This window comes from Akebia trifoliata, unplaced genomic scaffold, assembly GCF_017979445.1.
Source record: "Akebia trifoliata isolate Shusen 1 unplaced genomic scaffold, ASM1797944v1 Contig01074, whole genome shotgun sequence".
In the NCBI taxonomy this organism is placed as follows: Eukaryota; Viridiplantae; Streptophyta; class Magnoliopsida; order Ranunculales; family Lardizabalaceae; genus Akebia; species Akebia trifoliata.
The window spans coordinates 1-19772 of record NW_028237468.1 but is presented as its reverse complement, the minus strand read 5'-3'; the positions used below and the strand labels follow the sequence as shown (position 1 = coordinate 19772).

Below are 19772 nucleotides of genomic sequence, written 5' to 3'. Positions count from 1 at the left end.
TTGAACACTTCCATCAAAAAAAGAGTTGGACTTGACAATTGAATATTCTTTATGTCTCTTCTCGATGTTAGGGATTATCAAAAGAGTCAAGCTCAACATTTGGATTAAAATAGCAGCCGCCAAATTAATGATAGACAATGGCATGTGCTTTGAGGAAGAAAATCAATTTATTGCCTAAGAAATGTCACAAGATACATGTTCATGACATCCTAGAAGTACAAAAAAAATATGAGACCATATGTCAATATGCAACAAGGTAATTCAGGAGGCCAAGCAGTTTAGAACAACCAACCGGAGGGAGCAAACCCCTACTAGTTTTACCATTGAGCCAACCCGGCCCCTTGAGGCTTTGTGGATCGAAATTCTTCTCTTTGCCAAATCTACATAAAGAACATGATTCCGTGGGTAAGAATATTCATGAGATCCATAATCAAGTGTGTAAAGGCATAGGGCTTAGTTAGTAAATTTGCTAATGGTATGTGAGTTATGTGAATTAGGAAGAAAACATCTTATTCGCATTTAATTTGAGAACTAAGAGGTGGCTAGCATCAAAAATAACCTTAAGGTCACCATTAAGAAGAAGTGCATACAAGTCTAGCTACAAATTCCTCAATATTTTTATCTGAGCTTCCACCTTCATTAGTTGCCTCTTTAACCAATTCCTTCCACCTTTTTAAATTTGTCTTTATCTCTTCTCCTTTCTCTCCATTCATGACTTCCCTAACGCAACCCTCTATTTCATCCCTTCGAACAATCCCCTTCTCATCTTCCTTAGCTCTGATTCCCACCCTCCAAACATCCTCCACGAACTTAGCATTAGTAGTTTGATCTGCAAAATTCGGCATTGCAATCATTGGCACACCCAAGCTCAATGCCTCTAGCGTAGAGTTCCATCCACAATGAGTTATAAAACATCCTATTGATGGATGGGCTAGCACCTCCAATTGAGGACACCATGTCACTACCAACCCTTTCTCTAACATTTCCTCCGTGAATTTGAACTTGATATCCTTTTCGACCCTAGAAATTACCCACAAGTAGTAGTTATTGCTCCTCCTCATCAATCCCAACATTAGTTCTTCCATTTGCTCTGCACCTAGTATGGCAATAGTCCCAAGCGAGACATAGATGACCGATCTAGTCTGTTTCGTGTTTAACCACTCCATGCAAGTATCCAAGCTGGGTGTGGAGGGATTAAGGCCATCTTTGAAGAGATTAAGAACATTATGTTTGTCACCTTCGACTCGATAATCTAGGTAAACAGATTGCACGGTTGGTCCGATCGTCATTATCCGCCTTGGCCATTGCTTTTCCATCCAAGTCACTACCTATAAGGATTTAGAACATGGAAAATTAGAATTTCCAATAATAATAAAATCCTCCTCAATGATCCAACTAATTAAAATTGATGAAAATACAATAGTATTCCAAATAGGTAGTAAAGGGAAAGTCGATTGAGATAGTTTGGTCATGTCGTGTATCGATTGAATGTTTCAGTTAATGAGAAAAACGATATGGTATCGGCTGATACATACGCAATGTACATTCCTGAAACATTCAATGTTTCAAGATCAATATTTTGTACATTCCGATATTTTAAACTATAGTCAGGTCTGGTAAAGATCAATTACAGTCCCAATCAAAAGAATGAACACAAGGCATGACTAGAAGCATAATTAAACAAAGAATTGCTCATATGAACCACCATTATTTTTGGGATAAGACTTTGATTAAGCTAAAGATGGATATGATGAAATGTATAAGGACCGAAGTACCAACCTCATCCTCCAACTTATCAAATGTGTTGAAAAAGATCCAATCTACTTCATCGACCTTCGAGAATTGATTCAAAAAGTATGGTAACATCCTTGGGTACGATTCAGTATCAATAACATAAGTCGGTAATTCATTTTGTTCAAGCAATGGCAATGCAGGCATCGATACGATCGGCCCTTTTACAGGGATTGTCAACAACCCACGGTGCAAATGGTAGTAAATGGCATTGACGGCACACGTTTGAGTGAAAAATGGAGCGCCAATAAGTCCGTGCCGTTTAGCTAAATCTAGTCCCCATGGTGTAAAAGAGTCATATATGAGGCATTTGATGGGGTACTTAGTGCCATTATATTTCTCAATAAGCTTAGACAAGCTTATTGAGCCGACTGCTTCTAAACGCTCAAAATAAACTTCAAATGATCCTGCTTGTAACATTCCTCCTTCATCGGAGCCATCGGAAAATGGTTCGACTGTGACCGCTCCGGATTTAGCTTTCATAGACTTGGCAATGAAGCAGGGGATGGCCAATGTAACTTTGACTCCTTTGGCGGATAAGCGTTTAGAGAATTGGAGCATTGGGTTTATGTTTGTTAGAAAAATAGAACTTGAACTTAAATTGTATTGCTCTGAGGCACGTAGTAATCTACGTTGTCTTATAGACAACAGACGCCCCCACTCCGATTAAACACGAAGATGCAGATGGGTTGCTGGCGAACTTGTCTTCAGGATACAACAGAGCCCAGTTCTAACACAACTGTATATTTCCTCAAAGTTTGCACTATTTTGAAAAAATCTGTCACTCAGAATCTCGGATACACGAATGCCTCTTTTTGTAGAAATTTTTAAAAAGAAAAAATTAGTTATATTTTAACAGAATTAATCTCCATAAATATATATCAATTTAAAAATCACACCCATTCGTAAATGATTTTTGAATCTCAATAGGTATGAAACCCATTGGAACCACTAGGCACCTATTCGGATCAAGGAATCCGTTAAGCACCCTTAAGCCCCTTCGACACCTTTCGGTTCGGCCTTGGTGCCTATCTGAAATTGGACGGCCCTATTAAATATTTAATTTTCTCTCTCTCTCTCTTTCTTTCTTTTCTTTCTTTCTTATTTTATATATATATAAATAAAATAAAATAAAAAAGATTATTAAATTTCCATATAGCTTGAAGCCATTAGGAGCTCTCAAGGAGAGAGTCTTTGGAATGAAGAAAGAGTTGAGAATAGGTTCTTATATATAGGTTTAAAAATCCCTCCAAAACATTTTAAAAAGCAATGTGGGATTTATAAAAATTTGAAAAAATGAGCCAAAAGAACTTTTACAAATTCCAATCCATGTGAAAAGTTATCAACCAATAGAAATGCTCTTTTTAAAAATTACTTACTTTTCTTTTAACAAAAAGTAAACCAACCATAAAGTAACTTTCAAAATATCATTTTTTAAAATAAACCAAATTAATTTTATTTGAATCAATTTTAAATAAATATTAATCATCATTTATTAACATTTATTTTAACATATGTGGCCTTGAGTAGAGAATGGGAGCACTAGAACATGGGCTTTCCAAGCATTCTCTTCTTTTTCCATTTCTCTGTTCATCACAACAAGTTATTTAGAAAAAAAAAAAAAAAGTGTTAGAAAACATGATTTTAAGAAACAGATTTTGGGACTACTCGAAGGATTTGACAATAATTAATGAATCTATATATTTGTTTGATATCAAATTAATTAGATTTTCTCTTACTTACTGAACTAGCAGCTTTGCTACTAAATTAATAACAGATTCTACATAAAAATTTAATTTTAAATTGATCTCAAATATATATATTTAAATTCTTTCAAACAATATATTATTAAATGAAAAAAGAAAAGAAAAGAAAACTAATTCAAAATGGTTGATTCAGCCCAAAAACATGCCAATTTGAATCATGATTTCAAATCTAATCCAACTTTAATGCCCCCCAAAAAAAAAAAAAATGCATTATTATATTTGATTTTCTCTATCATACCTGGTTTCTTTTTTAAATCTTATCTCGTCAAATGCTTCTTCCTCTCCTCCCTTTCTTTCAATTGGTATTAGACCCACCCAGCATTGAATTTGTACCAAGAGACATCAAATTTATTATTTATATTATATAATATATATTCTGTTGACAGGCAAAGGATGAGTCCAATTTAATTTTGTCTTTATTGCTCAACCAATTATCAAATGCTGTAAAACGCAAAATTTAATGAGGCCTCAAAGTCTATAGGGTTGTGGAAGAGTAGTGGGATGAGCGGTGATTAGACCTTGAGGGGTTTCTAGAACCCAATTTGGATTCATACCTTTTGAGTTGCCTTTATTAATTTATGGGGTGCTTTTATAGGCTGTAGAGTACAGGAACCTTTTCGATTTTCAATGATGAAAGGGAACCGACCTGTTAAGAAATATAGTTGAAGCCGCCCCCCCATCCCGCTTTAAAATTACGATAGAGCCCTCGTAGTATCTCTAAAGAGAGGGTATCCTAAATATTAATAATAATAAAATGTAGGGCATAAAATAAACATTAAAACCACGTCTCATATAATGAGGCGTATAGGTTTAAAACGTTTAAAAAAAAAAATTTTGAAGCATAAAAAATATATTAAAAATTATGAAAAATACATATATTTAATTATATATAAAATATTTATTTTAATTTATTCTATGTTTTTAATATAATGTTTGCTCAAACATAATCATATTGGTTATAAGGTCAAAAAAATTTTACTCAATTAACATATCCTTTGTTCAAATTAATATACTATTTAAAAAATAAAAAATCAGACATCAAGATATTATCATTTCTTCTCATATTTCTACATTTTATAATGAATCAATTTCTATTATGTATGAAATCCCACATTAAAAAATAATTGTGAATAAAAATCACAAACAATTATAAAGCTATAAAGAAAGTGGTGGTGTTTTTTTTTTCTTTTCTTTTTTTTTTTTTTTTTTTTTTTTAAAAAATATGAAAAAACTTGTTTAAAACATAGAAATGTATTTTAAAAATGATACGTTTTCTTATTTAATTTTAAAACAAAATTAATTATTAAAAATCAATCATGATATTATCGATCTAAAATAATATTTCTAGAAGGAGAATTTGTTAAATCAAATGTACAATTCGAGGAACCTTGTCATAATTATAATCAAATAATTAAAATATTTAATCGAAGTAGATAAAATTTAAAATTTTATAGGAAGCTCTTTCGATCAAACGTATTTATCATTGAATTCAAAAGCATTGAAAAACATAGTTTAAACTGTCAGTATACTTAAATCCAAGTTTAATATAATAACGTATGAACATATTAATTTTATTAAGAAAACTTAGGGCGTAAGGATATTTTGATCAACAGAGAAAAATCAATGAGAAATTTTAAAAATTCAAGATACACTGTTCGAATTGGTCTAATATAATAGACATAATGGAGAAAAGAAAAATATATGAAAAAAATAATATTATTTAATTATTTTTATATTATTAAAATATTAAAATAAATATTTTATTAAAATTAGATTTAATTATAATTAATTATCTAAAAAAGATAGATTTGAAATTTTTGAAATGTTAAAGGGGTAGAATATAATTAAAATAAATATAAATATTATTATATTATAATATATTATAAGTTAAAATGTGTTAAAATATGTAATACACAACTATATTCGCTTATATATTATAATATAAATTATATTATTATAAGGTTAACAACAAACCAACGTGTTTATTACACCCGTGAGATTGAAATCGAAACAAAGACGAGTGAGTTCGAAAGTGGGTTCACACAGGTTGCATTCAATCTAAATTTAAACGTGTTTAGGGTGTGAATTAAAATCCAACATTGAAGAAGTAAATATCCACGACTTCGAGATCTATTTAGTCATCAAATTATTTAGTCGAATTGTCGAAGGAATTAGTTAGAAAAGTCATTTTATTGTCGTAAGGATGCGTAAAACCCAATTGCGAAAGTAAAAAACTTATAATTTCAAATTCGTAGTATAATTTTCAATGAAATTTATTTTATTTCAATTTTTATAATTAATTTCAAGTTTATTATGATTTAAATTCAAAATTCATACATCGAATTGTAGAATAATTCGTTTTATATCTTTTCTTTGATATGTAAATATCATGAAACAAAAATAAATGAATTTGGATGAGTGTAATCAGAAAATCAATTTGTTTAACAAATTGATTTCTATAGTAATTTTCGTAGAGTGTTCGTTTAAAAAAAACCTGTTAAGACTCTTTGTTTTGAAAATGTATTTTCATTGGGTGATTATAGATTAAAAAATATGAAATGTTTAAGTTTTAATTTGAAATCGAGAATGAAAGTCTCGATTGGTTGGAATCGAGAATGGGATTCTCAGCTATATGTACTGATGTTGATTAATTTCCAGGTTTATAATGTCTTTGAGCACTGTGTAATTAGGACGGGGTACCTACATATTTACTGTTTTCGATATATTACTGCATGTTTATAATTTTATAATATTTGAGAATATCATCACACTTGCAAATTTGTTTTAATTTATTTCAAATAAATTTTGAAAAATATAATTATTATTTTTGTTATCCATTAAAGAGATAATAAATGTTCATAAGATTAATCGATAATTCTTTCTAGAAACAACCAATTAATTGAGAATAATAGGGATTTTATATTCTCTCTAATAATATATGATACCACTTGAAAATATATTTCTACCTTTGGAAAATTCTTTTCTTATCTTTATTGGAAAACACCAAATTATACTCTAAAGATGGTTTGTATATGACTAAATTAATTGAAGATACATGCATACCACAGAGGTACAATGAAGTTGGCTTATTAAATGATCATTTATAATTTATACTAGTCAAATTATTGATCTCCATTAGGAATCAACTTCCAACCTGAGTCGAAAAATACAATTAACTAATTATAATAAATTATTAGACCAATCATAAAATCAAGAACTAATCGTAAGTTCCACACTGATTAAGTACTGGAGCATCGATATATAGATCAGTATTTTTGTATCAGTTGTATACCTCGTCATTCTTATCACATACACCACCAGGATTGATTTTCTTATGACATATTTATTTTTTTGTTTATTATGAGATGGAGATATTTTGTTACCGTTTTATTAAATGCCTGTTTCGAGTTATTTTGTTTATTTATTTAAAAATCTATATTGTTTAAAATATATTAGCTTGTTTATTCATTTATATTATGACTATTAATTTAAAATGTGAGTTTACTATTGAGTAATTTTCCTGTTACTCACCTTACTAAGAAAATATTACAGTTGTCCCAACTATCGAGATGCATATTTTTAATGAAGAACATTATATAAAGGGATCGTAAGATTAAGATGATGAATTCTATTTTTGTTATATGTGAACATTATATAATGGAACTATTTTGTGTAATTTTGGACTTCCTTGTATATAGTAGCATCATGTATGTTGTATATTTTTGTATGTATATATCTAGAGAGTGAGAGTTAATGTTTATGACGTGAATAACTATTAATCGATATGAGATGTATAATGAATCTATATACACTTTTGGATTGTAATTATAGTATGTTTTTTTAAATGATGTATATTCGTTATAATATGGTGATTGGAATGCAGGGGATATATGGATTTTGATTATACAAGTATATTTCTATAGGTAAAAAATTTTCATAAGTCCAATTTTTAAGGAAAACTCTGTCGAAATTATTTGAAAGAAATCCATATCGTATTTAAGCTTTGAAGATCTTTATTTGGATTTTCTTTAATTAATTTTCGCTCCACCCTCGAGATTTGGAAAAATCTAGATCTTAAATCGAGAACGTAACATTTGCAATAAATGATTTGGTAATCAATGCAAACAAGCATTTATTATATAAAAGACCAACATACCCCTATTTTTTGACTAAAAGATAAAATGAATAGAGTTATTATTAAAAAAAAAAATAAGTATTAGAGAATGTTAACATCCCCATGAGGTCTTGGACGTTATATATATATATATACATATATGGACATCATTCGGTAATAAAATTGTAGACAACGATCTAGACAAAGTTTTGTCTTATACGACTAAAAAATTCGGAATGAGCTGATTTTTTGTGAGGATCTCTATGGTGTAAGAGATCACCCTCACAAAAAATCAGCCCATTTATAAACTTCTAATCCCATGAAAATTGGTTACAAACTAATAGTAAAAAATTGACGATCCAAGATTCTTCAACTTATAAATTAGGGTTACAAATTTCAAAAAGGTTTAACTATTTTATGAGGATAATTTACTCATCATAGAGATCATCCTCACAAAAAATCAGACCATTATGAAATTTTTAGCTCATATATGACAAAACACTTTGTTTAGAAGTTTGTTTACGGAACCTGACCTATATATATGAAAATACTTTCATAAGTAAGTTAGGAAGCAAGATTGACTTTGAAGCAGACAGCCTTAGTCAAAATTTTGAGGCAACCTATTTTAACACATCACACGTGTTGCAACTTCGGGCGTTTGGTTGTATATTTTTCCTCGAATTCAATTTTCCATCTTGGGCGATTTTGAACCCCAGGAGGGAAAATGGATTCCCATCCCAATCCTCTAGAAAATAATTTTTCCATCACCAAATGCTATTCTCTCCTTTCTAACTTAGAAAATAGGAAGAGATATGTGAAGGAAAATGGCTTGTAGAGGGTAATGGACCGAAGGAGAGATGAGATGTAATTATGGTGGAAAAGTGGGATTTATACATGGTTTTAAGTATTGGTAGTTGACATGGATGCCAAGAATTGGTGGGTCGATTTTAAGTTTTCTCATCGCATCAAATTCAAGGAATTAGGTGAACAAGAAGTCAGATAAAATTGTGCGTAGATGTGTAACATGGGGCTGGGATTCCCAAGAATAATAGAAAATTGTTGGTCCTTCCTTTGGGCATGAACCTGTGCAAAATTGCACTGGTCCTTGTTTCTAGGACGGATCAAGCAAAAATAGGCCTGGTCCATGCTCTAGGCATGGACCAAGTCTATTTTAGACTTTTATTGGACTTGGGCTTTGGGCCGGGCCACCACTTTGGATATTTGGAGAATTTTGGGACTCGGCATTTTCTTGCAGGATTTTGGTAGCTCTCAGGCTCGATCTAGACAAATTGGGTTGTTTACACTATAGATGTTAATGCTTTGATGTTGTTTGCAACAGAATTCAAGCGACTACATGTAGTGGTAACACATCAAAGTTTCCAAACAAATGTTGTCTTCTTAATTGGTATGGTACCATTTCAATGGCTCCCCTGTTTGGACCAATTTAAAACATATTTCCACCTTGGCCATGGTGGGTGCTAAAGATTAAAAGTTTTCAATAATGTTTTATTATGCTTTCATTCCCACACATAATTAACCTCTATATTACATGAGGATGTAATGGTGTTTTGATCTTATTGATGGGTGGAGCCTCACAAACACCTGGATCACCTAAAAAAAAAAAACATTTAGTTCATAGTGATATCTGATTTGGAATTTGAAGTGTACTCGAATACCTACGGAACTAATATAACTTCTTATTAATGACAATCCCCGCTCATAATTTCATAGTAGTTTTATTTGAGATACAAATTCCTCAATGTTCATGTCTGAGCTTCCACCTTCATGCACTGCCTCCTTAGCCAACTCTTTCCATTTCTCAGAATTCTTCTTTATCTCCTTCCCTCTTTCTCCATCCATTACTTCCTTTATACAAACCTCTATTTCCTCCCTTGTAACAATCCCCTTCTCATCTACTCTAACTCTAACTCCTACCTTCCACAAATCCTCTATCAACTTCGCATTAGTGGGTTGGTCTATCTCTTGCGGCATCCCAACCATCGGCACAGCCAAGCCTAATGCCTCTAGTATTGAATTCCATCCGCAATGAGTTATAAAGCATCCTATTGCTTGATGGGCTAACACCTCCAATTGAGGACACCATGTCACTACCAATCCTTTCTCCAATGTCTCATCTATGAAATTGTTCGGTAGTTTGTGCTCTTCTGAAGCTCTTACTACCCACAAAAAGAAATGTTTGCTCCTCCTGATTCCCCATGCCAATTCCACCATTTGATCTTCTCCTAGAGTAGCCAGACTTCCAAATGACACATATACAACTGACCCCATTTCCTTCGTATTTAGCCATGTCATGCAAGCTTGAGAATCGGGTTTGAAAAGATTCAACCCATAATTCATGTCACCTTCCAGTCGCTTGTCCAAGTACATACTTGGAACCATTGGTCCAATTGTTAGTGTCCTCACTGGCCATTGCTTTGCCATCCAATTCACTACCTATAAGAATTTAGACCATGGTTGGTTATTATATGATGTTCAATCCAAATTTAATGCAAAAGGCCTAAAATAAAAAATCCTTTAAATTTATTAGTGAGCCAAGCTTAAAATGAAACGCATGTGGATTGAGATACTAAGAACATATATGAATACTCTTGAATTGATTGATTTTCTTCTCATGGTTTAGAAAAAATTCAACAGAGGAATAATATTTCGTTTCAATAAGCTAATTAAAAATTTTGGACAAGGCTTTGATTAATGATGCTATATCCAATCTAATTATAAGTTCTAAAACAAGAGGACTTACAATACCCACCTCATCTTCCAACTTGTCAAATGAGTTCACTAAGCGCCAATCAGCTTTGTCGAAATTCGAGAATTGGCTCAAAACAACCTGTAAGAACCAGGGATGCAATTCCATATTATAAATATACGATCGCAATTCATGAGTTTGAAATAGTGTCAATCCAGGCAAAATTATTGGCACAGTCGGCCCTTGAACAGGAATACTCAGGTTCCCACGGCACACGTGGTAGTAGATGGCATTGACCGTGCATGGTTGAGTGAAGAATGTAGCTGCAATAAGGCCAAACCGTTTGGCAATATCAAGAGCCCAGGGTAAAACTGAGTCATATATAAGGCACTTGACCTTGTACTTGGAGCTTTCATGTTTCTCTATGAGTTTAGCTAAGTTTCTTGAGCCGATGGTTTTAAGGCTCTCGATATAGGCATCAACACTGCCTGCTTGTTCCATACCTCCTTCGTCGCAGCCATCAGAATATGGTTCGATGCTTACCGAGCCAGCTTGGGATTGGATGGACTTGGTGATAAAGAGGGGGACTGCTAGTGTGACTTTGATTCCTTTCATGGCTAAGAGCTTAGAGAATTGGAGCATTGGGTTAATGTGGCCTTGGGCAGGGAAAGGAGAGACTACAACATGGACTCTCCCAACATTCTCTTCTTTCTCCATTTCTCTTCACTATACTTCTCTCTCTCTCTCTCTTAATCTCCTTTTGGATTTTAGGAAATTAAAGGAGTTATTTATAGGAATAGTTGGATAAGTGGTTGCTATAATACATGCTACATTGTCTCTTTGTAAAGACAATAAGGGCACTCTAATATTTTGATTTCTAACAATTAGTGCCGAATACTTGTATTGTGGGAGGGGCATATTATTAATTTTAATATGCATATATGGTTTATTGTCCAATTTTGTCTGGCACGGCCAATAAATTTGTATCATGTATATCAGACAAACCTGAGAAGCTTAATTTAGCACTTATTCTTTTTTCTTTTGATCCCATTCATATTTTTTCAAAGGAGACTGATTATATTATATATGTTCAAACCCATATTTATATCTAAAAATCAATATAATACTGTTCTATGGCATTAGATCCAAGAAAGGGTGGGCCAAAATTGTGTATCCTGTGCGCATCATGACTTGCAAAGGACAGGTGGGGATAGGTTGCTACCAAACTCCTTAGTAGTGCAAGATTTGTCTCTTATAAATGTTATTATGTGGAAGGCATTTTAAAATGTTTAAATAAGATATTAAAAATGATAAGTTCATCGAATATATATTTTTTTTTTTTAAAACAAATACTTACATACAAATATAAACTTGGGAATGAAAGAGATTTGATATCACAGCTTACGTAAGTTCGTTAATGATTGAAGTATTTTCTAGGCCAGCTGGTTCTTCTAGCCATCTTTTTCAATCTATTTTTGAGAAGAGGTATTAGAAATTAATATTTTTTTTTTTTTTTTTTTTTTAGGACATGGTATCCCCGTTGGTAGCGGACCGGGCCCCGGTTCATCAGACAGTCCATTGGACAGGCCTGATCCAGTTTTCCAGTCATACCCGACAGGACTAATCCATGGCCTCATGCACCTGGCCCACACAGCACATGCGGCAGTTAATCAAGGATGGTCCAGAGTTTCGAACGCACAACCTAGAGGAGCAAACTCTAGTCATGCGTCTTACCGCTGAGGCACACCCTTGGTGGGTTAGAAATTAATATCTTGGATATTACATACTACAGCAAACATGATTAAACCTTCGTTTTTTTTTCACCCTCAAGAGTGGATCCTCTTGTTGATCCCCAAATGAGACCATAATTAGCAACTCCTTGATTTGCAACCACAAAGTACTACAGTAAATTCAAGATCATCCATATCTAATTTGCAACCCCGGTCCATGATTTCCTGACTCGGATAGTGAGTTGCGTTAGCATTTTCTTGAATTGGCTCCAGAGTTGACTCGGAAATGGGTTGTATGGGTGTTGAAGCATTTCCTTGCACCATATTACTCCATTGATCAGAACAGGAGCAGGATCATTCATATTAGAACAATCTCTTAAATTTTGGGGCCAGTGTTTTCTTTCAACACCATCACATTAGCCTGATTTTGCCAATTCATGCCCCATAAATACAAAGTCATTATTTTTTAATTTAATCTCTAAACCATCTACTAGAGCCTCCAATGCTCAAGTTACTTCTCTCAACTCTCAAGATCAATTAGTTTGAAGGAAAAAAAAAATGTAGTCTAATAAATGCCCAAACTAGACCAATGCCCGAGCCCATGAAGGAGTTGTAATATTGAGACAATCTAAGACTCAAAAGAAGCAATCACTAATAATCGAGTCCACGTGAACCCTACATTGAGTCACTTTTAATTAAGGTCCAAAAGAGGCAATTTGATTTTGTTTCTTTTGGGTTGTCGATTTAATTTTCAAATTATTTGATGGGGTTAGAAGTTTTGGAATGGGCTGATTTTTGGTGATGATGATCTCCTCACCGTAGAGATCATCCTCACCAAAAATCAGCCCCATTCCAAAACCTCTAACCCATGTTTTGCCAAAATATTTGTTGCTGAACATTTCCCATATATACATTTTTTCTTTTAAATCAAAGAATGAAGAAAGAATACAAAGAATGTCTGTTTACTTTGAACAAGGGGATGTCAACCAAAAAAAGGTTTAAGTTTGGTTTTTACTCGAGCCTAGGGACGACATATACAATAAGTATTTTGATATGGATGAATTTTTGGCAGAGAAGAAGGAGAACAGAATTGTGTTAGGAAGAATAAGGATTCTGGAAAATTGACATGCTTTATTCCATACTTTTGACTACTTAAATAGCCTTAACTCCTAACAAAAATACAACTACTAAGCTGGAAAATAGGACTACTATCACTTAGGCTGAAAATCAGCACAACCTGAGCTTATTCTGCTAACAGCTTAACAACTTAACAAACTTGACCTTTTGCTAACAGCTTAACAACAAACTTGACCTTTTGCTAACAGCTTAACAACAACTTGACTAAATCCTACTTGACTAGATCTTCTCCAAATCTGCACTTCCAGTTGGCACACATCTGCACTTCTAGTTGGCATGTTATTCATTGTAGCACATATCATTTCCCCCCCACTTAAGAATCCTTGTCCGCAAGGATGAAATCAGGGTATGTTTTGGTAAAGCGCCATTCATTTTCCCACGTTGCATCTTCCACTGATGCACCTGCCCATTTGACCAATATTTCAGATTTGGGACGGTATTTTCCCTTTTGGATCACACGTCGATTGAGGATAGCTTCTGGCTGTGGAAGGATGGTTGAAGATTCCGTGACTGGTGGAAGTTGAGGAAGATAGGAAGACTCCGGTGCTAGTAGTCCCAAATGCTTCCGTAACTGACTCACATGGAAAACATTATGAATTTGGGAGCCAGGAGGCAAAGCCAGTTTATAAGCCACCGAACCTATTTTTTCCAAGATCTGATATGGACCAAAGAAACGTGGGGCTAGCTTCATGGAACCTCGAGAAGACACAGAAGTCTGTCGATATGGCTGTAATTTTAAATATACATAATCTCCAACATCAAAGGAGACCTCACGCCGATGTTGATCTGCTTGGCATTTCATACGTTCTCGAGCTAACATAAGGTTGTGACGCAGCTCACGTAAAATGGTATCGCGGTCACGTAGGTATTCATCTACTGCTTGGACGCAGGAAGTACCTGGTATATAAGCGAGTAGACTTGGAGGTGGGATGCCATAGACAGCCTCGAAGGGTGTCATCTTGGTAGAGGAGTGAAAGGATGTATTGTAGCTATACTCAGCCCATGGAATCCACTCTAACCATTTCCGTGGCTGGTTCCCTGCAAAACATCGCAGATATTGCTCCAAGGAGCGATTGACAACTTCAGTTTGTCCGTCGGTTTGTGGGTGGTAACTCGAACTCATACACAATTTGGTCCCTTGCAGTTGAAATAGTGTTCGCCAAAAGGAGCTGATGAACACCTTGTCTCGGTCACTAACAATTGACGTCGGAATGCCGTGGAGGCGAACCACGTTGACAACAAATGCCTTTGCTACGTGACGGCGGTAAATGGGTGTTTCAAGGCCACGAAGTGAGCATATTTTGTCAAGCGATCCACGATGACCATGATGACAGTATACCCATTAGAAGATGGTAATCCTTCAATAAAGTCCATCGAAACATCTGTCCATATTCGAGAAGGAATTGCAAGTGGCTGAAGTAACCCCGCTGGCCTCATACAGTCGGTTTTGTACCTCTGGCAGGTATCACATTGACTCAAAAAATCCTTCACTGTCTGGCGCATATTAGGCCAAAAGAAACTTTGTTTGATGCGAGATAGAGTTTTATGAAACCCAAAATGCCCACCAATTGGTGAAGAATGGCAGTCCTCAAGTATCTTTGAAATCAATGTTGAGGTGGGGCCCAAAAATACTTTGTCTCCTTTGAACCATACCCCATCTCTTTGAAGCAGATGGTGATGTAAACGTGAGGGACTATTTTTTACCAAGTCCTTATAATATGAATCGTGTTGGACTTCTTGTTGAAGAATTGGCCACCAATCTGCATGTGGTATAGAAATGGATAAAAACTGAAACTCAACTACACGTGACAAGGAATCCGCACCTTGGTTTTCAGGCCCTTTTTTATACTCAATTTCATAATCGTATCCAAGTATCTTTGGCAGCCATCGGGTTTGTGCCGGTGTAGTAATCCGTTGCTCCAACAGGTACTTGAGACTTTTCTGGTCAGTGCGGACTGTAAAGGGTTTTCCAAGCAAATAGGGACGCCATTTTTTGATGGATTTAACAATAGCTAACATCTCCTTCTCATAAGTAGATAAAGCCAAGGCTGAACCCTTCAATGCTTCGCTAAAATAAGCCACAGGTCGATTTTGTTGGGAAAGGATTGCACCAATGCCGATGCCACTTGCATCACATTCGATCACGAAGCGCTGAGAAAAATCTGGTAGGCGCAAAATAGGTGGTGAAGTGAGCGCCTCTTTCAATTGTTGGAAGGCCATCTCTGCAGTCTCACTCCATTTAAACCCATCCTTGGACAAGAGTTGGTGCAAAGGAGCTGCTATACATCCAAAATTGCGGATAAACTTTCGGTAGTAGCCGGCTAGGCCAAGGAATCCACGAACCCCTTTTGCTGTTTTTGGTGTTGGCCATTGAATAACAGCTTGTATTTTGGTTGGGTCAACCGCTACTCCTTGCTCTGAAATTACGTGACCCAAATAGTCAACCTGTAAAACACCGAAGCAGCACTTCGATTCTTTTGCAAACAAATGATTAGTTAATAAAATCTGTAAAACAGTTTGCAAATGTGACAAATGGTCTTCCCATGATTTTGAATACACAAGAATGTCATCAAAGAAAACCAAAATAAATTTTCGGAGATAGGGACGGAAGAGATCATTCATCAAACTCTGGAACGTTGCAGGGGCGTTAGTGAGGCCAAATGGCATTACTAGAAATTCGTAATGCCCTTCATGTGTCCGAAAAGCTGTTTTCGGAATATCGTCCTCTTTGACTCGAATTTGGTGATATCCCGCCCTTAAATCCAATTTAGAGTAGAATTTAGCTCCATGAAGTTCATCTAATAATTCATCGATCACAGGAATTGGATACTTATCTTTGACTGTAATGTTGTTCAGGGCTCGGTAATCCACACAAAACCGCCAAGCTCCGTCTGTTTTCTTCACTAACAAGACTGGTGAAGAGAATGGGCTATTACTCGGCCTAATCAAACCAGATTGCATAAGCTCGTTTACCAACTTCTCTATCTCTTTTTCTGATAATAAGGGTACCGATACGGCCTTACACTCACCGGTTCCGTGTTTGGTTGCAATGGAATTTGATGGTCATGTGACCGTGGCGGAGGCAAGCCGGTAGGTTGTTCAAAGACATGAGAAAAGTCAGCTAGGAGGTGGGCTATATCAGGTGGATATGTGTGTGGTTGAGTGCTGCTAATAGAAGGAATAATTTGAAAAAAAAATCCAGTACCTTTTAAGGCATTGAATTCCTTGTCAGATAATGCTTCCATGCCAGCACGTCTCAAACCCTTGAAGCTGTGAGAAACTTCTCCGACTTTGAACGTCATGCTTAACTGTTTGTAATCTGTCTCGATGGGTCCTAGAGTTTCCAGCCATTGCACACCTAGCACCAATTGGCATGCTGCGACAGGAAGAATGTAGAAGTCTGCTGTAATGGGATGCCCTTGAATGATGAGGTTGAGTGCTTGACATTGCCCAACACAATCTATTTTTTCTCGGTTTGCGACCATAACTTGAAATTTCTTGTCTTGATTCACTGGCAATCCGAACTGAGAAACTATTGTCTGATCGATGAAGTTGTGAGTGCTGCCGCCATCTATTAACACTACAACATTCTTATTTTTCAGCTTGCCCATAATGCGTATGGTTTGTGGATGGTCGGCTCCTGCAATTGCATGAAAAGAAATTTCAGGTAAATCTTCATGATTTTCTAGTTCTGGGGAAGTGTCGTTGGCATCATCGATGGTGGAATGAGGTAATTCTTCTATCATGAACATCTGTGGTCGTTCACAACGATGACCAGGAATGAATTTCTCATCACAATAGTAGCATAACCCTTTCTCTCGACGTTCCCGTGCCTCTTGATTGGTGAGTCGACGAGCTGTTGTTGGTAGAGAAGTTGAGCTTTTGTTCATATGTTGAGTTGGGGAAGGTCCGAGCACTCCAGCTGTTGGGTAGGATGGTGCCTTCTGTATTGCTAAAGCAGATTGAGATCGAAATTGCTGGCTGGATTTTCGTTGTAATTGGTTTCTTTCCTCGATCAGCCGAGCCACACCTATGGTATCTGCCAAGGTTCGAGGTTGTTTAATTTTGACATCGAGGCGAATGTCATCTCGAAGTCCTGCAATAAAACAACCAATTAGAAAACTTTCAGGCAGGTTGTCAACTTGATGGGAGAGGTTTTCAAAGGCTTCTTGATAAGCTGCCACAGTGGAGGTGTGTTTAAGACGAGTCAAAGCTTCTGACGGATCCTCATAATCTGTTGGGCCAAAACGGAGTAGTATAGCTTTGGTGAACTCATCCCATGTGAGTGGTCCACGAAATTTTGTCAACCACCTGTGCCACTGTAAGGCGATGCCCTCTAGATGGAAGGAGGCCAGCTGAACTTGTTGGGGAGGCACAATATTTTGGAAATCAAAATATTGTTCGGCCTTGTAGATCCAGCCATTCGGGTCTTCTCCATTGAACTTTGGAAATGACAACTTGAGTCCATGATTAAGATGACCATTGCTGGTGTTGGGACGACCCCTAGTTGGTGAGTGTGAGGTTTCACCTGAAGCGAACGGGTTAACGTCGGGTTGAGAGCCTCGGTTGGCTCGTAGAGCTTGTAGTTCCGTCAACACTGTTTGTAAGGCAGCATGAACCTGATCGAAGCTGGATTCATGTCGTGCCAAAATTTCAGTGACATCATTGCGGAATTCTGCATTTGATTTGCCACGGGTGTCCATGATCGTATGGCTCTGATACCACTGATATGGATGAATTTTTGGCAGAGAAGAAGGAGAACAGAATTGTGTTAGGAAAAATAAGGATTCTGAAAAATTGACATGCTTTATTCCATACTTTTGACTACTTAAATAGCCTTAACTCCTAACAAAAATACAACTACTAAGCTGGAAAATAGGACTACTATCACTTAGGCTGAAAATCAGCACAACCTGAGCTTATTCTGCTAACAACTTAACAACTTAACAAACTTGACCTTTTGCTAACAGCTTAACAACAAACTTGACCTTTTGCTAACAGCTTAACAACAAACTTGACTAAATCCTACTTGACTAGATCTTCTCCAAATCTGCACTTCCAGTTGGCACACATCTGCACTTCTAGTTGGCATGTTATTCATTGTAGCACATATCATATTTCCATCTATAAACAGCTTGGTGGTGTGACTACACCCCGAGCAATTCCACGTATGTTACGACAAAAGGATTCAGCTAGTCGATCCTGGTAAGTGAGCTTTATATCTTGCAATCCGATTCCTTTGCACGGAGAAGAAGCACTGCAATCGAATTTCATTGCCACTTGAGATGCCGATGTGCCTTTGATGTCTTTGTATGTTACCTGACTGACTTTTATGCCAGAGTTCTGCATTAACATGTAAAGTAGATAAATTTAAAAGAAAAAATGTTAGAAGATCCAACTCAAAGCATGAATCTATAGTCCTATAGAAAATGGATCACTACAACGTAATCCAATTACCTGATTAGGGCAACCTTCGTTCCGAGGGCAATAATTTTGATCGATAACAATTGGGTTTTGAACATTATTCATCACAGCTTGTTTAAAAACTATTCCTCTAACAAACCCATTACTTGGCCTTCCCCAAGATTTGATCCTCAACCCATTTTGAGTTCCAGTGAACACTACATTCTTTACTGCACATTTTGTACTCCATCTTCTTCCAAACCCTTCCCTAGACTTCCAATACTGTAACATTAATATACATAATGAGTCACTATAAATTAACAAGTTCACATAATCATACTGGTTACGAGGTCAAAAAAAATTTACTCAATTAACATATCATTTGTTCAAATTAATGTACTATTTAAAAAATGAAATATCATAACATCAAGATATTATAATCCCTTCTCATATTTCTACATTTTATAATGAACCAATTTCTATTATGTATGAAATCCCATATTAAAAAATATTGGTGAATAAAATCACAAACATTTATTAAGCTATAAAGAAAGTGTTGGTGTTTTCTTTTTCTTTTCTTTTTTGAAAAAAACATGAAAAAACTTGTTTAAAACATAAAAACGCATTTTAAAAATGAAAAAACACAACTTTTTTTTTAAATAAAATATGAATTTTTTATTATTTTAATCGTTAGTGGTTTAAGAAGTGTTTTAAACCCTTTTTTTCTTTTTTTTTAAATACTATTTTTTATTACTATAGTTACATGGTACGACAACATTATTATGGGTGTGAATATATATGTAGGGAAATACTGATGTCCAAAATCTTATGGGGCGTTAGCATTCTCCAACACTTTTTTTTTTTTTTTCTAATAATGCCCCTATCCATTTCGTCTTTTAGTGAAAAGACAAAGGTATATTAGTCTTTTTACATAATAAATGTTCATTTACATAATAAATACTTGTTGCACATAATACATGTCAATGGCATTTAATCTTTAGAATTAAATGTCTTGTTTGTTGTAACACCATAAAATTTATTGCATATATCGATGAATTAAATCAATTATATTGACAGATTTTCTTATTAAATTTAAAAATAAAACTAATCATTAAAAATTAATC

General features: G+C 35.1%; 2 protein-coding genes across 2 annotated transcripts; both read right to left on the bottom strand.

Moving 5' to 3' along the window:
• Positions 1-448: 448 nt before the first annotated feature.
• On the bottom strand, positions 449-11110 carry LOC147380709 (uncharacterized). The gene is made up of 4 exons (XM_086431350.1): positions 10442-11110; positions 9398-10125; positions 1780-2386; positions 449-1328 (listed from the first exon to the last, which is right to left on the bottom strand). The coding sequence occupies exons 1-4, from the start codon at positions 11093-11095 to the stop codon at positions 573-575; spliced, it is 2745 nt and encodes a 914-aa protein (XP_086287476.1). The 5' UTR covers positions 11096-11110; the 3' UTR covers positions 449-572.
• A 7259-nt stretch (positions 11111-18369) lies between these two features.
• LOC147380708 (polygalacturonase-like) lies at positions 18370-18930 on the bottom strand (the record flags this gene model as incomplete). The annotated part of the gene is made up of 2 exons (XM_086431351.1): positions 18370-18588; positions 18703-18930. Coding segments are annotated over 2 exons (447 nt in total), but the record flags the coding sequence as incomplete, so codon positions are not given.
• Between the last annotated feature and the right edge of the window lie 842 nt (positions 18931-19772).

Bases quoted from the DNA above. Each gene is read 5' to 3' on its own strand.
- LOC147380709 (XM_086431350.1), bottom strand. From the start codon at position 11,095: ATGGAGAAAGAAGAGAATGTTGGGAGAGTCCATGTTGTAGTCTCTCCT. The intron at 10,126-10,441 runs GTGGGTATTGTA...AAATTCTTATAG, and splicing joins TTGACAAGTTGGAAGATGAG to GTAGTGAATTGGATGGCAAA. The intron at 1,329-1,779 runs GTTGGTACTTCG...AAATCCTTATAG, and splicing joins TTGATAAGTTGGAGGATGAG to GTAGTGACTTGGATGGAAAA.